The following is an 18,415-nucleotide window of genomic DNA, read 5'->3' as shown; positions in this document are numbered from 1 at the left end:
GCAGTGCAGGTTTCGGGCCTCTGCATCGCCCTAGCGATGTCACGAGGGAGCACGCGCGCACTGGTGGACCGGGTATAATTAAGGCCTACGGGCCTCCGCATCACCCTAGCGACGTCATGAGGGAGCACGCGCGCAATGCCGGACCGGGTATAATCAAGGTCTACGGGCCTCCGCATCGCCCTAGCAGCGTCATGAGGGAGCACGTGCGCACTGGAGGACCGGGTATAATCAAGGCCTAATACTAGTTTACAAAATATACAGATTAAAAGACCAAGAGAACAATCTAAGACATGAGGCAGGATCAGAAAAGAAAGTGAGAGGAGCATATGAATGGTTAATAAACAGAGGGGACAATAAATGGATGAAAGGGGCAGCAAGGAATCTGGAGAGGGTGTAGAAAAGGGGTGGGCAACTCCAGTCCTCAAGGGCCACCAACAGGTCAGGTTTTAAGGATATCCCTGCTTCAGTACAAGTGCAGTCAGTCTGCGTCTGAGCCACTGATTGAGCTACCTGTGCTGAAGCGGGGATATCCTTAAAACCTGACCTGTGTGTGGCCCTTAAGGACTGGAGTTGCCCGCCCTTGGTGTAGATCCAAGCATCCAGCAGCAGTGGGGGGAGGATTTATATGATTTTCAGAAAGACACGGATTTCAGAAAGACATGGACAAAAACTATATAAAATCCAGACAATCAAAGGGATGTCTAAAAGAACGGTATATTTTTTAAGGTAAAATGATGCTCTTTGACACCAAATATCAGTTGTTAATTCAAATAAAATAAGAGATCACCTGTTACAGAAGTAGTAAGATGGGACACGGCGCATGCTGTCAAAACAGGCGACTGTAGAACTGTGCACAGTTTTTCCCATCTCTTGAATTACCTGCATAGTCTTTAAACACGCTTGGTTGCCTTTTAGCTGAAGACGTTTTGGGCTTTCTGCAACCAGGAACAAATAATGCATGAGCCAAGACTCAATTGAATGTAGAACTCGGCATTGCTTTCTAATATATACAGTATATATTTATATGTACTCTGAATGTATGAAGAAAAATATAGATCTACTGTATAACAATGATATAATTAAAATAAATAAGTGTATTTTTAATTGCTATTAAAGTGGCATATGATCTGTCTGTAAAGCCTATTTTCATGTAATGTTTTTGATGAGTTGAAACAACTTATAGAAAGGAATTTGTTTTAAAAAAAAAAGCATACACTTCTACTCCCACCAATCCTTTAATAAAGGCAATATTGTAACATGAAATAGTTTTTAGTACATTTTTTTTAAATACTTCTCAGTCCTTCTAGTTTGATCTGTAGGATTTATTGCACAGTTTATATGTGAAGTGGTAAGTAGTGTATACTTCAGGCACAAAGGGATAGTGTTCACATCCTTTATCCTGTGACGATTATCTCAGAGAAACAGCAATTTATATGGAGCTAGTTGATTTTTTTTTTTTTTTTTTTAAACAATGTTGTTTTAACAGTGTAATCTACAAAACTGCTATTTAAAAAATGTAAGGGTTATTTATCAGGTCATTGATGTTACCTTAAGAAAGTAAATTAAAAAAAAAAAGATTTATTGCAGATGAAACACACATGTATAAAATACCATAATGTTAATGAATGTTTTCTACTACTTATAACAATAAGTATTGGAATATACTCGTTTGTGAATACACTACTGTAAATATGTGATCCTATATTGAGAAAGTGTTGCCGTCAAATTGATATGAACTTTTGTAAAGCCAAAAACCCAACGGATCACCTTTCTTTTTCAACAGCCGGCTATAATACAGGTGTAGAACAATGGGGCTTAATATGAAGGTTTTTACACCCGTCGAATGTCTCTCCTGCACTAACAACAAAAAAAACCGAGCTGCCGGAAATGCTGCTTTAGTTAAAGGCCTCAGAAGCATCATCGATCACTTCCATCATAGCGCCACGATTTGAGTGCAGGCGCGTGACATCGTGCACCGCGAACACAAATGTGTGTTACTCAAAGAAGCCACCCATATTTTGATAAATCCAAATTGTTTTCTTGCTGTACCGCTGCGTCACGTGAGCGGTTCAGCCAATGAGGGCGAACCACTCACGTGACGTCACTGCCACGCCTCTCTGTCGCCTCCCGATGCATCCATCCTGCAGTGCATGTTTCTCATGTCGTGCGCGCCGGCACTATAATCGTGGTCTGAGGGGGACATCTGCAGATTATAGGATAAAAACATCTTTTGGCAGCAAAGGCTGAATAGTAAAAATCCAAGTGGATTATATTCCCTTTCTTTGAATTATACAGAGCTTCATATAGTGACCTAAAAAACATGCAGGCCGATATTTTCCTGAGCAGTGCTCTTCCAACACACCATACAGGGTCAAAAGACACATTATAGCCTATTCACCTGACGGGGCCAAAAAGGTGTCTTCTGATATAGCACCGCTTAGTAAATCTGCCCCACAGTGTCTTTTTCTCCGAGCGGATTTGAAATCAAACACATGAGGTAATTAGACATGTAACTTGCATTACAATGTGCATTTATGTTTCAACACAATACGCCCGTCTTCTCCTGAAACATCTGTCTGAGCAGCAGAAAAGCAGAACCTCCATGTGATAATAAAGACGTGAACTATGTAAAAATATTGTGAACAGATCTGCAGCACAATTTATTTGTTGATTATTTACATGTGAATAGAGCCACATTTATTTGCAATGATGTAGGTGGTTCTTGCTGAAGGTAGATGTTATATAACCCATGTTGACCTAAACTCTCAGTTTTTGTTTAGTTTCACTTAATCAAAAAAATACAACATATAAACACAACATTTTATTAGGAGTGGTGATACAGTAAATCAGCAGTAATATGTGTAAAGTTTGACACAGCTGTAGGCAATAATACATTCTGTATATCTTATTGACCAACTAAGCCTATTTAGGTTAAAAAAAAAAAATCATGTTTTTTGCTGCCTTCCTCAATATAATTCCCTTATGCCAGTGTTTCCCAATTAAATTTAGTCGTGGAACCCTTTTATATTTTGTAAAAACAGAATGGACCCCCTTAAATATGCTTAAAAGAAAAGCGCCGCAGGCAAAATATTTTCTTGGTTCAAGATCAAATACCTTTAAATTGAAAGTTACATTTTTCCAGGGGGAAGGCAAGTACACGTTTTGTCCTCTTTCATGTCCCATAAATAAATGCAGCTGCCCTGTATACGTGCCCGTCAGGGTACAAAATGATAAGGTTTTACTCTTAATTAATGATAATTATATCATCAGATTCTTTGTTTATTATTATGGTGTGGGGGGGAAGGGAGCCCGCAGTGGTGTTGGTGTCTACGTCCGTCCTGGCGGCTGCAATTTTTAAATGTTTTATTTTTTTGCAGAACACTTAATTTTACCCCACGGAACACCAGGGTTTTTTAAAAGACCCCCACTGCCCCAATACATTTTTAAAAGACCCCAGGGTTCCGCGGGACCCCATTTAGGAAACACTGCTCTACAATACACACACACACACACATATATCATATATACATATACAGTTGTGTGAAAAGAAAGTACACCCTCTTTGAATTCTATGGTTTTACATATCAGGACATAATAACAATCATCTGTTCCTTAGCAGGTCTTAAAATTAGGTAAATACAACCTCAGATGAACAACAACACATGACATATTACACCGTGTCATGATTTATTTAACTAAAATAAAGCCAAAATGGAGAAGTTAGCAGTGAATCCTCCATATTGGCTTTTTTATTAAAATTATCCATGCCATGGACTTTCCCGCTGCATCTGAAACATATTTCCTCAATTCCCCTCTCAGGGTTGTCGGCTCCTTTCAAATGGATTCTGACTGCGTTTGTTTGTGTGTCTTCTCTAACTATTCTATCTTTGTTTGGGGAGAGGAGACCTATTGTTGTCTCTTTATTCCCCCTGTATGCTGCAATGCTTATCAATTTACCGCTTATCACCACTTTAGGCTTAGTCCATAGACACTTCGCCCGTGCGGAGGCGCGCTGAGGAAAAGCGGTGCTTTCCCTGGCCTTAGAGCGCGCTATCCGTGGGCCTGTCTGGGGGCGGGCCAGTGACATCACGGAGCTGGTTCGCCCTCATTGGGCGAACCGCTCACGTGACCGGCCCTGCGCTCCGGCGAGCGCAGAAACGAAAGATTAGGTAAGACACACGTTTCCGCAAGCGTGCGCGAGCCCCTGCTAAAGCCGCTCTCATTGCGGCTGCAGGGGCTCACTGCCGAGCAGCAGCGCGCCTCTGCACGGGTCAGACCTAAGCACTGACGATGCCCGAGGCCTTATGGGCTTCCATAATGTGAAGGATGAGGACACACAACTCTTATTGTTTTGAAAATAATTACTGAGTTCACGGGCCACCTCTGTTTGTACCCCTGGGATCTTTAGCATGGATTTGTTTAGTCTCCACAAACTTCTGCCTCCCTGAATATACATTGGGTCAATAAAGGTTTCATCTGGGGCATGATCTGACCATGTTATGAGTGTATTTTAGCCTTGGAAAGCAGCAGGGAGTCTACGAATACAGTATATAGTCTATACTTGTATAGATCTTATGAGGGGTTGAGTAAAAGGAGTAGTCCCTCTTTTGGGGATTAATTTAATGATATTAATGATATTTAACTAATTTGCATAACATAGTCCCTCCACCACTGAGGCGGTTAAAAGTGGAAGCATTGCATTTGAAAATGTATGAAAGGGTTAATGATAGTGATACAGGCTGTTAGGCAGCATTAGGGTTCAAAGTGGTGTGCATTCGTATTGTGTTTTTCTTATGCTTGAATTTAAAGTTATAGTCCAGCAGAACTCCTGTGGATATTGTGAACTTCAAAATCACCACCACATTTTGCAATCATAACAGCTTCAGTAAAACATATCAATACAGGTTAATTTGAGACAGAAACCCAAAGATCAACCGCACCCCTCAGCTCTTACATATATAGCCCTATGATAGAAAGGGATCCCAAACTCTCCGGAATTTAATCATGGAGTCCTCGAGATAGCTCGTTAAATTCTCCATCATCATAACATTGGATATTTGTTCCCTGACTTTTCTGTATGTGGGCGGATTGCTCTGCCTCCAGCATCTGGCAACTAGACATTTGGCTGCACTGAGGCCCGTTATCTAGTGTGTCCGTGCGCGCGTGCACGTGACGCACGCTTTTTGTGTGTATGCTGCGAGCGACTGGGATGGAAGGTAATGTGTGTGTGTATATGTGTGTGTATAGATTGTGTGAGTTAAAAATGTATTAAATAATATTTAAGAAAAAAAAAGACGTATAAATAAAAAATGTTTTTATTGTGCAGCTTTGACACACATACACACACACACACACACACACATATTACAGCAGTGGTAGCGGCGCAAAATCATTATTTCCCCCACCTTCTCCCTCGTCGGCCGGCTCCACGCTCACTGCCGTGTGCGCGCGCGGCACCATTATAGAAAGGCTGACTAACCTCACCCATTTATAAGTGCCGGGCCTCTTGGTATTTCGACCCCAGTAGTATCCAAAATGAGCCTAAATATATTCTCCCATAGGAGTTGAATTTTGGGGCAGTCCAGCAAGATGTGGGGCAGGGACCCTCTCTGTCCGCAACCTCTCCAACATAGTGGAGAGATATTTTGATCCATTAAGTTTAATTTAGTTGGTGTTTTGTACCATCTGTACAGTAGTTTATAGGCGTTTTCTTTTATTAAAATGCAGGTGGAACTTTTGGCCACTGCCTCCCAGATGTCCCACCACTCCTCCCAGTCAAGTTCCACCTCTAGTTTTCTCTCCCAAGCCAGCATATATCTATCCTTGTCTTGGGAGCCTAGTGTATTAATATAATAGTATAGAGACAATGTAATTTGATATACTGGAATTTTGATGAAGCAAAAGACCTCTGCTATGGAAAATATTTTGATTTGGTTATAAAATTGTTAAAGGAGAGACTATAACCATTGTTCATGGACCAGTCTCTCCCATTTTCAGTCACAGTATGATGAGGCTTTTATTGGTATATCTACACTTAGTTGAAGCAACGTTTCTGTGAAATATTAAAAACATTTTCACAAATAGTCATTATTTGGTACAATAAAAAAAATTAAATAATTGGTCTACTGCTTTTATTTTTTAGATAAGTGATGAATATATTTTCACTTTTTTCCCCGTAAAATTTACATTACATATCATGCATTCGAGATATAATTTTCACATCTAAAAGTATATCATAACTTTATTTAGATAGATCTATATCATATAACACCATAATAAAAAATATGTATTTGTTGTCATTAGGTGTAAAGAAACAACGGTGTTAATATTGCCTTGTAAAAGGACAGTGCGGTCGTCCTAAACGTGCAGGCACTTTCATGGCTGTTTTATTAAATAATGATATGATACGTTTTTATTTAATAGATGTTATTTGTTGCATCGCGGTTTCTTTTCTTTTCCCCCGAGAAGTTGCTGTCTCTATTCCTTTGCCAATTGGTTTCCTTGGGGAAATATAGCTGCAGTAAAGGCTTGAATCCGTTTCTTTGTATATCTGTGCGAAAGCAGCGGCCGTTTTGTGTAAAGCGATGTGTAATGGACCACGTGGTTGTAGGAAAACCCCAAAGGTTTCTGATTTGTGGCTTATGCTGGGAACGTGGTAGAAATATACATTACCTCCCCTCTTAAAAATATTTACTTTTTGGGGGGGATCTTTAACCTCCTTGAGCTGTGTAGGAATTTTACATGATTGAGAATTGTTACAATTCAGTTTTTTGGTTAGCATCACATAAAATGCACATATTCAGGCCACTTCAGGGTGCCGGGCATTGTGAAATTGTACTGCTTTAAACCCTTGATTGCCCTATGACATGAAGAGAATGTCCCTCTATTTCCCTCAGTGTCACTTTTCTTAGGCCGATATTTAACATGCACTGACGGCATCTTCCCACGTGCTGGAGAAAAGGTTAGTCCTAATTATTTAAATTAAAGGGATTCTTTTCTCCAGCATTGGGAAGACATCTTCATAGCATACTGAATAAAACCTTAGCAGAGGTAGTGATGACTATGAGTGCCTAAGAAACAAAAAGAGGAGGACTTTAGCTTCCATTGCTTAGTGCCAGGGGGTGGGTTGAGACATATGAACACTATATTAGCAATCATATGGTCATGAAGCCAGAATGCCAGTCGCAGCATGCAAAGTGTCAAATACTTTTAGATTACAGTACCAAGGTTAAGTCTGTTTAAAGATGCCGAAAAGGTATAAACACCATGTAAAGTCAGAAGTATCTTTATGCATGAAGAAGCTGTTCCTATTTTTTTTTTTTTTTTTTTTTTTTACATAGGCGGGAAGCAAAAGGTCCCTGGAGCTGAACTCCGGGGACCCCCTATGTAAAAAAACAGTGAGGGGAAGGGGATGGTAAAAATAAATAAATACTAGGGTGAACTGTTCTAGTTATTCTAAAAAATCTCCAAATGTTAGTGAAACCTATTGAAAAGTTATGCCCTATTATTACAGAAAACTAAACTACATTAAACTAAAACTTCCTAAAATATTGTACAAACCTGTCACGCCCCAAACGTTTCACAGGGTCAGAATAAACTGGAATGAAGGACAATGTTTCACAGGTTTCACATCTCTTCAAATCAGGTACAGTACAGTCCTTCATTTTGCAAAAAGTTTATTTAACCGGCATGAAGCAGAAATGTAATTAAAGTCTCAATAAATAGATTTTACAACACCACACATGTATGTCAGATACAGCTGAACTAGAGATTCATAAAACAAATAAGTCACTGCTTATTTCAAATCATTTCTAAAACCGTCAACTCCAGCAGAGGGAAATGCTTACAAACAATGGCCGGCCTTGGCACAAGGCGAGCAACGTGGCCACCTTGGGCCCTGCGCCTTTGGGGGTGTCCCACGCTCCCTCCTCCTATCGGTGCCAGGATCCAACTTCCAATCGACCGGAGGGGGGAGCTGGAGGGAGCATGGTGGCTAACCTCCAGCGGGGACTTGGTCAAGGCAAAACGTCCGCGACCAAATGTCCAACAACATCATCTCCTGTTGGTGTCACATCTCTATTGGCCACCTGAGGGAAGGCTGATCCAGCAGCCATGTTCCCCCGGGCAAGTATTTTTCAGTGGGAAATTCAGGAGTTAATGTGCCGGCAACCAGGGCGGGGTCCCTTGAAACTGGTGGAACGCCATGGGACTCCCAGGAGCCACGAAGCTAGAAAACAAACACCCCTCCTCCCCCCTGCTGCTTTAGAAAACATAGTGCATTGCATTTGTGACAACTCTATTTTTTAACACGCTAGCAGGATTGCCCCTTGAAGCATTTTGCATCCAGCATCGAAACAAACATGGCCAATAGAAAGTAAAAAGGGAAAACAGGGAAGTAAACAATGTGTCATTGCATTTCTATTGATAAACAAGTTTCAAAAGACAATATAGGAGGACCTTAAGCCAGGGGTGCGCAAACTGGGGGGGCGGGTGCTAAGTTTTCTGTGGGGGAGGGCACGGCGCTTAGGGGCCCTGCACTTTTCCCTTAAGCATTTAAATTAGAGCGCTCAAGGCCTCTGTATCTCACTTACCTGGTCTCCGTCGGCTATTGACGACGCTTCGTCATGGCAACGCCACGTCACAACATAATAAAAAGCCAGAGAAAAGGAAAGGGGGGGGGGGGAGCAAGCAGGGGAGCGCAGACGAGAAATTTTGCGCATACCCACTTTAAGCCATAAAGTTATGTGAGGGATCATTATTATATGTAGTTACTAGAATGCTAACCACCAAAATAATTATCCTAAAAGGCAGTTTTATAATATGTCACTTTCCTTTACAAATTATTAATGTACATTTAGGTGGGTAAAATGAAAAAAAATCATGTTGTCCTGTACAATTCTGCTTCTCATTGTACAGAGTAGAAAAACAAGCACTACGCTTCCTATCACAAAGTGGAAAACGACTGTAAGTTAACTTCAACAGTAGGGAACTCCACAAATTCAGCATTGATCAGTAATAGTGTAATACATCTACCTGTACCATCCATCGAGTAACTTCTATTTGAATTTCCAATTCTTTTTGCAGGAACAGCATGGTGTTTGTAAAATAGCATTATCTCAAGCAACTTTGAAACTAAAATAGAGACATACAGCAAGGAAAACAGGACACACAGAAAGAAGGACAGAGAACTAGAGACTTCTGTAGGAAAACACTTACATTGAAAAAAACATATCAAGTGGCAAATACTTGAGGTGGTGACATTACCTACAAGAGGAGGAAATAGGAGACATTTTTTACTTATGAGGGTCGTGTACAGCAGGGGTGCGCTAACATCTGGTGCTGCACCCCCCTGACTGCTCTCCCCCAGTGCCTGCGCTCCCCTTTACCTGCGTGCCGCCGTCAAATGACACTGCGGGGTCATGTCACGTCTCATAACCCCACGGCATCATTTGACGCATCGCCCTTAGCCGGCTGAATCACGGTAAGTGAGTTACAGAGGCCTTGCGCGGTTCCCCGGCATTTAATTTAAATGCCTTGGGGAAGAGTGCGGGGCCTCGGTAACCGCCATGTCCCACCAAAAAAATCTTAAGCCCCCCAGTTTGCGCACCCCAGGTGTACGGGATTGAAACATTAGAAACAATGTATCCAAAGGGCCTCAATGATGAGGAGTTGGAGTATGTGTTTCCTCTACTTAGTTATCCTTCTTTTTGTCTTCCTGTTTTTTTTATTGATGTACGTCTCCATTTTATATTTTAGAGTCAAAGTTGCTTGAGATAATACTATTTTAAGGAAGCAAAACTTTTAGAATAATGTGTATATATATATATATATATATATATATATATATAAATCAGTTCTGTAGTATGAAATGATACTGTTTTTGTTTTCCAACTTAATGCCGTTTGAATGCGTTTTAATTCCTGTGGTTTCTATAGCAGGCTCTTATACAGTTCTTTTTGAGCCTACTCTCTCCCCAGCAGTGGAATAGCATTGGCAACCAATGATCACAAACCGATCTCCTGCAGTGTCCCCAGCAGGAGACTATCTGAGGTGAAAGTTGTAACAATGGATAATATTATCCTTAGTGAAATGCAAAAGCTACCATGTATCGTTATATTACTGACACGAGGATTGATTCAGCGGTAGCCATTTAATTAGCCTCAAGAGCAGGATATTAACCAATTGACCACAGGAGAACCGATCGATCAGCAGCTTAGGTAATTTGTTTACATTAAAGGTAATCAAATGCTACATATATTTAAAAATAAATAAAACACATTTTTAGTTTTTTTTTTTTAAAGTGCAGCGAGGAGTGCCTCTTTAAGAACACTGCTGTTTCTGCAAAAATGTCTTTACATTAAAAAAAATATGTTACTACTGCATATGGATGTATTATACTATTATTGATATATGGTTAATTTGTGGCATCTCTACTGATGAAGTTCACTTGGCTTCCTATCAGAAAGTTAAAAGTATTTGATGTAATATAGTTCTCCAACTGTATTTTGGGACTCTAATTATTTTATAAAATGATATTAAGATTGCCTCTGTTATAGAAGGGCTTAAATATAAAGATATATAATTATCTTATTTATATATATGATTAATGGGAAATAATATACTTTAGCTCAACAATAGGTAAATCACAGCACTAGGTATGTGAATGGGATGGAGACCAGGATGTTTTACTATACAATTGTACTGTGCTCCACACCTGCTTTTTGATTTAATTAGAGGATGTAATATGTATATTAAGGAGATTGTGGGTCACATACTTTTATGCACCTGACGAATGGAGGTTGTACCCCCTGAAATGTAGTGCCTGTTTTTCCACTCTGCATATCATCTAATAAACTGTGCGGGTTGCACCAATTTGGAAACAATTCCTGTTGCGCTGCTACTTTTTTTCATTTTTACCTCTTAAGTATCTGACAGCAGCTGATTGAAAGACGCTGCGTTAATTAGAGACTGCACGGGAAAACTGGAGTGTCTAAAATACACTTTCAACAAGTAAGGAGAGTGCTGGTTTATACAAATCACTGTGAAGTGGTTAGCCGAGCGCAAAAAAAAAAGGGGTGGGGCGGTCGCACCTGCGGGTGCAATAATGCCTCCTACATCTCTATGTGTAGCACCTCAATAAGAGTTCTTTGCATACCGTTCAGCATTATACTATTTGCATACAGTTTAGCATTCTACTAACTCTCACCTTGGCCCTAAGCAGAGCATTTTCATGTTATAAGGTTATTTTGTGTAAATAACAAAGCATCAAGGGAAGTGTTAAAAAAAAAAAAAAAACACCCCTGTAAGCACTAAATTGAATGTAACACTAATATTAATTAGATATAATCTATTAGAAGGTATCTTCCCTTCCTCCTCCCACTAATGCTGTCTTAAAGCTTTTTGCATTCCTTGTTCATATGCAGATTGGAAGCAAGTCTGACCCAAGTAGCCCACTGCTGCACTGCTACTGTATGAACCAGGTGACCTTTTCGTATAGAGATTGACCCTGGTGATGTTGCCTGCTAATTCAAAAATAAACCTTTATGTATTGGTGCTGTTGTTGCATGAGGATGACAAACTCTACTAGAAACCTCACATTTTTAGACCTACAGATTTTGTCTGGCTTTGTTATCCTCCATCTCAAACTTCTGCACCACACAAAAGGCCTCTAAAAACTCATTAAAGTCAATACTGCCATCTTTGTTGGAGTCCATGCTTTGGATCAAGTCAACAATAGTGGAATCATCTATGTTGATGTGGAGGTGAGAGCTGAAAAGCTTCCAGGTCTGACGAAACTCTTCAATAGAGATTAGGCCTGAAGAAGAGACACGACAGACAAACATTTTCTTTTTTAATTGAAACTTGGTTCAGTTACGTTTAACAGAGAATATACAATGACAATTAACATCACACACTGTGTGTGTGTGTATTTTTTTTTATATATATATATATATATATACACATACATCTCTTTGTTATATACTATGTATATACAGTGGTGTGAAAAAGAAAGTACACCCTCTTTGAATTCTATGGTTTTACATATCAGGACATAATAACAATCATCTGTTCCTTAGCAGGTCTTACAATTAGGTAAATACAACCTCAGATGAACAACAACACATGACATATTACACCCCAGGGGGTGGGATCGATATAGCAGCGAGTATACTTAATGCAATGGTGTCGGAGTATCGTAAATCAACGCCAAGACATCAGCATCACATGCGTTATGTGCGACCCAAATATATATATATATATACACACACACATATATATATATATATATATACATATATACACACACATATATATATATATATATATATATACACACATATATATATACATATATACACACACACACACACACACATATATATATATATATATATATATATATATATATATATATATATATATATATACATATATACAGGAAAAAGAAAAGACTGTGCCTAGTATATCTGGATGTAATGACTTGTATGGTGTATAATTGGATGCTGACTGTATATGAAACACCTCTAGTGTGTTAAAGAATAACCACAATATGATGTTAAATACTGACAAGTCTAAAGTACACTAGATCAATATATACTGTAATGTATTACAATGCATATACCAAAATAAAAAATGTATGAATAAAAATAATATAAAAATCCCCTTAAGAAATCAGCTTTGTCTGAAGAAACATGTAGGGACGTGTTACTACTGTCAATTTACAAATGCTCAGAATTAGTGCCAGTTGTGAGAGTGAAGCCAGACCCTGTTCCTGTGTATTTGGACTCTATATCACAAAGGGAACTTACATCCAAGAGACAGGAGTTGCCGGAGGAACCTCCAAGGTGTAACACCTTCTAGAGAGGCGTGACGTCAGTCCGGAGCATACCAAGTGGAGCATAGGCGCCGTGGCGGCAACACACAACGGGTCGGAGCATGAGTATTACACATACAATGCTTTTTAGATTTGGAATCCTGTGAGTTTTGAATTATATATATATATATATATATATATATATATATATATATATATATATATATATACACACAGTGTTCGACAAACCTATACATTTGCTCGCCCCGGGCGAGTGGATTTAACATCGTGGCGTGCTCCTATTGGCCCAAGCAGCACACGTTTGATACTAGGTGGCGAGTAGATTTTTTTGTGTGGCGAGTAGATTTTTTGGTGATTTGTCGACTACTGTATATATATATATATATATATACAGTGTTTGACAAACCTATACATTTGCTCGCCCCGGGCGAGTGGATTTAACCCCCGGGCGAGTAAATATTGGCCCAAGCAGCACACGTTTGGTACTAGGTGGCGAGTAGATTTTTTTGTGTGGCGAGTAGATTTTTTGGTGATTTGTCAACCACTGTATATATATATATATATATATATATATATATATATATATATATATATATATATATATATATATATATATATATATATATATACATACACACACAAAACAAGGGCAGTTGGCACACTGTAAACTGATGATCCACTGATGCTTATCCCATATGCACACATGAACAGAAAATTTTACCAGATGTAGGTCCGGAAAACAGAGACAGCACACAGCCAGGTAGGTACAAAAACACTGTATTCATAAGAAGTACATGGCACTGCATCCAACGTTTCGGTCATCAGAACATGACCTTCCTCAGGGACGTGAGGAAAGTCACGTTCTGATGACCGAAACGTTGGATGCAGTGCCATGTACTTCTTATGAATACAGTGTTTTTGTACCTCCCTGGCTGTGTGCTGTCTCTGTTTTGGTAAAATTTTATATATATATATATATATATATTATGCATTTGTTGCTTATTAGTTTTACATTGATGGAATAATTATTTATTTTAGCACTGTTAGTCTGAACTCACTCCATGCCATTGGTCAGTATTGGTGTATAATCAGCCAGCCAACTATAGAGTAAAGAAAGTAATGGTTTAATGCTGTATACAGTAGGCGCTATTTCTTATCCCCCTTTTCTGTGTGTATATATATAGATGTATATATATGTATGTGTGTGTGTATATACACACACACATATACATATATATATATATATATATATATATATATATAAAATCAAAAAATAAATAGATGATACCGTTCTGTGGCTAACGAAATGCTTTTATTTGTGCGAGCTTTCGAGATACACTGATCTCTTCTTCCGGCGATGTTACAACATCGCCGAAAGAAGAGATCAGTGTATCTCGAAAGCTCGCACAAATAAAAGCATTTCGTTAGCCACAGAACGGTATCATCTATTAATTTTTTGATTATTGAAGCTCGGCTAACACGGTACTGATACCTCTACATGTATATATATATATATATATATATATATATATATATATATATATATATATATATATATATATATATGTACACACACACACACACATATATACACACATACACACACACACATATATATATATATATATATATATATATATATATATATACTGTGTTCGACAAACCTATACATTTGCACGCCCCGGGCGAGTGGATTTAACATCATGGCGAGCTCCTATTGGCCCAAGCAGCACACGTGTGGTACTAGGTGACGAGTAGATTTTTTTGTTCGGCGAGTAGATTTTTTGGTGATTTGTCGACCACTGTATATATACATACACACACACACATATAATAAAAAGAGATGTTAACTGCACAGAGATGATACCATGTATAACCTGATAGTGTGCTAGGTTTGTGAGGATGGAAAATTAAAACACTTACTGTATTGTACTTGTATGATGGTAAAAAATAAATAAGCACAGACCAACACTATTGTAACAATTATCAATACTTGCTAAATAGCATGAACCAACCATGCAATAATGGATAATGAACAGGTGACAAACAACAAATAAGGCAAAAAAACCAAACAAAAACAAACAAATCCATACGATACAAAAAGGGGAGGGGAGGAAAGGGATAGGGAATGAACAAAGGGAATGATACAAATAAAAAAGTTAAAAGTATCCCAAGAAAAAAGTAAAAATGTATATTATTAAAAACACTGGAGACTGCAAGCAGCTTTCCACAGGAACAATTACCTCCTTCCCGAATCTATAAAACAAAAAAGGAATTTTGCGACTTCATCGGGAGCTATGTCACTGAGTGATTGGTAACTCTCACATGGAGCATGTGCTTTCCTTTTTTGTTTTATGTATACACACACACATATACAGTCATGTGAATAAGAAAGTACACGTCTTTGAAATCCATGGTTTTACATATCAGGACATAATAACAATCATCTGTTCCTTAGAAGGTCTTAAAATTAGGTAAATACAACCTCAGATGAACCACAACACATGACATATTACACCGTGTCATGATTTATTTAACAAAAATAAAGCCAAAATGGAGAAGCCATGTGTGAAAAACTAAGTACACCTTATGATTCAATAGCTTGTAGAACCACCTTTAGCAGCAATAACTTGAAGTAATCATTTTCTGTATGACTTTATCAGTCTCTCACATCGTTGTGGAGGAATTTTGGCCCACTCTTCATTACAACGTTGCTTCAGTTCATTTAGATTTGTGGGCATTTGTTTATGCTCAGCTCTCTTAAGGTCCAGCCACAGCATTTCAATCTGGTTGAGGTCTGGAATTTGACTGGGCCACTGCAACACCTTGATTCTTTTCTTTTTCAGCCATTCTGTTGTAGATTTGCTGGTGTGCTTGGGATCATTGTCCTGTTGCATGACCCAATTTCGGCCAAGCTTTAGCTGTCGGACAGATGGCCCCACATTTGACTCTAGAATATGTTGGTATACAGAGGAGTTTATGGTCGACTCAATGACTGCAAGGTTCCCAGGTCCTGTGGCTGCAAAACCAGCCCAAATCATCACCCCTCCACCACCGTGCTTCACAGTTGGTATGAAGTGTTTCTGCTGATATACTGTGTTTGGTTTTCGCCAAACGTGGCGCTGTACATTATGGCCAAACATCTCCACTTTGGGCTCGTCTGTCCAAAGGACATTGTTTCAGAAGTCTTGTGGTTTGTTCAGATGTAACTTTGCAAACCTAAGCTGTGCTGTCATGTTCTTTTTAGAGAGAAGAGGCTTTCTACTGACAACCCTTCCAAACAAACCATACTTTTTCAGTCTTTTTCTAATTGTAGTCATGAACTTTAACATTTAACATGCTAAGTGAGGCCTGTAGAGTCTGAGATGTAACTCTTGTTTTTTTTTAAATTGCTCTGAGCATTGCACGGTCTGACCTTGGGGTGAATTTGCTGGGACGTTCACTCCTGTAAAGATTGGCAACTGTCTTGAATGTTTTCAACTTTTGAATAATCTTTCTCACTGTAGAATTATGGACTTTAAATTGTTTGGAAATGGCCTTATAACTCTTCCCAGATTGATAGGCAGAAACAATTGCTTCTCTAAGATCATTGCTGATGTCTTTCCTCCTTGGCATTGTGTTAACACACACCTGAATGCTCCAGACCAGCAAACTGCTAAAACTTTGGCTTTTATAGAAGTGGTCACACTTGCTGATGATTGTCACGCTGTGCAGCCCATAGACCAGGCCAGTCCCCTGTACTGAGGTGGGATGTTGAATATACACACCGACAGCAGAGGGAGCGGGTCCGGGATGTGGTTGTAGCGTGGCCAGGCCTGGATTAAGATTTAGAATAGTCGTTGTACTTGCCGAGTTTCAGGACTATAGAGAGTTCCGTAGTTAAATCCGTTTCCGTGTCCAAGGGTCTGAGAGGTAAGAATCGTGATGGGTAAGCCGAAGTCGGGAGCCAGAGAGGTAAGTCAGACAAGCCGGTTCAAATCTGTAGGAGTAAAGACAAACAGGAGCACAACACAGTTTCCAGGCTACACAGGAAGCAAGGAGCTATGCAGAGCAAGGAAGTGAAGGCAAAGCAGGATATTTAAAGCGACAGTGACCAATCCGGACGAGGGGCATGGCGGAGGCGTGTCGAGGAGCTGCTCATGAGTGGCTGAGAGACCAGGAAATAGTAAAGCCCTGCTGAGAGTCTGTAACAACAGTGCCAGAATCCAAGATGGCGACGGCAGAGTTCAAGGTATGCACTGGGCGGCGGCATAGATAGCGACGGGGGGCAGGAGCAGCAGCCGCTGCAGTACTGGTAGTGGGTAAGGAGGGGTCACGCCACAAGGGACGTGGCCTCCGATTCCTTACATGATCAATTAATCAAGGGCATTTTTAGCAGTGCCTGTCTGCTACTTAGCATCTTAATTCCAATGGAAGCAGTAAGGGTGTACTTAAGTTTTTCACACATCGCTTCTCCATTTTGGCTTTATTTTTGTTAAATAAATCATGACAGTGTAATATGTCATGTGTTGTTGTTCATCTGAGGTTGTATTTACCTAATTTTTAGACCTGCTAAGGAACAGATGATTATTATTATGTCCTGATATGTAAAACCATGGAATTCAAAGAGGGTGTACTTTCTTTTTCACATGACTGTATATACTGTACTCATAAAAATTGGTTCCATTTATTGATTGCCAAAACATATGCATTTTTACACAGGAAGAGTGGAACAGGATGTTCTCCCAAGTGGCAGTCTTGCTCATGACACATGCAATAAAGGTGGCTGGTTTACTATGGCACTGCACTACCAATCAGAAGGCCCTTGTTTGATGCCTATGGCTGGAATCCTTGAGTACATCCCTTTGTCTACATGTAGAAAAGATTACAAAATTGATATTCTAATCGTAGTGTATATTTTGAACTATATGGCACCAACCATATAAGCAGCACTTTACTTAGATATTGTACAAGACATAATACAAGGAAGAATAATACTGTACCATTAGGGATAAAAGTGCAACAAAAAAGGGAGTCTATAAAAGTGAGGGAAAAAAACCCCCAGGTCATTTGGTTGCATTACAGAGCTGTGGCAATACTATAAAGATGAGTTTTCAGCGGTACTTGCAGGTCAGGGAAAGCATGGCAGATAATGAGGGGGAAAGTGAATTCCAAAGATTTTTTCCCTTCAGCTGTGTCATAGACTTCAATGGAGTCACACTGATAAAAACAAATAATATTTTTTTTCCAATAAAATGCAAGTTTTGAGTTCTAACCCATAACATCTCAGTGATTTTGGTCAATAGAGGTTGACATATCTGCAATGTCCATATAAAAAGAGTGTAACAGAAAGAAACCAAGTTACCTGAGTGATCCGTGTCAATGATATTAAATATGATCTCGAGGTCTGCCCTGTATCTGTATAAGGTTTCTATCAAGCTTGGTTGAACCTAGTATATGATGGAAATAATATATCAGAATTAAATAAAGATAATATAATGTTACTATTTGCTCCTATATCCTCTTACCTTTCCAACAAGAAATTATTTAAGATAGTAGAACAAAGTTCAACAATAGTGCTCAAATGACTATAGATAAACA

At 39.2% G+C, this 18,415-nt stretch overlaps 1 protein-coding gene across 6 annotated transcripts in view; it reads right to left on the bottom strand.

Annotated features, from left to right (window-relative positions):
* Positions 1 to 7,659: 7,659 nt before the first annotated feature.
* Positions 7,660 to 18,415, bottom strand: part of PPEF1 (protein phosphatase with EF-hand domain 1) — a 138,606-nt gene continuing 127,850 nt past the window's right edge. For all 6 annotated transcript variants that reach the window (XM_075594287.1, XM_075594284.1, XM_075594283.1 and 3 more), the window contains exons 17-18: positions 18,180 to 18,264; positions 7,660 to 11,815 (exon numbers count right to left, since the gene is read on the bottom strand). In XM_075594287.1, coding sequence (XP_075450402.1) covers positions 11,607 to 11,815; positions 18,180 to 18,264 — 294 coding nt within the window. In that variant the 3' untranslated portion in view covers positions 7,660 to 11,606. The remainder of the gene's footprint in view (positions 11,816 to 18,179; positions 18,265 to 18,415) is intronic.

This window comes from Ascaphus truei, chromosome 3 (assembly GCF_040206685.1).
Source record: "Ascaphus truei isolate aAscTru1 chromosome 3, aAscTru1.hap1, whole genome shotgun sequence".
Classification (NCBI taxonomy): Eukaryota; Metazoa; Chordata; class Amphibia; order Anura; family Ascaphidae; genus Ascaphus; species Ascaphus truei.
Note: the sequence above shows the minus strand (reverse complement) of the source record. Positions and strands in the feature narration are given on the sequence as shown.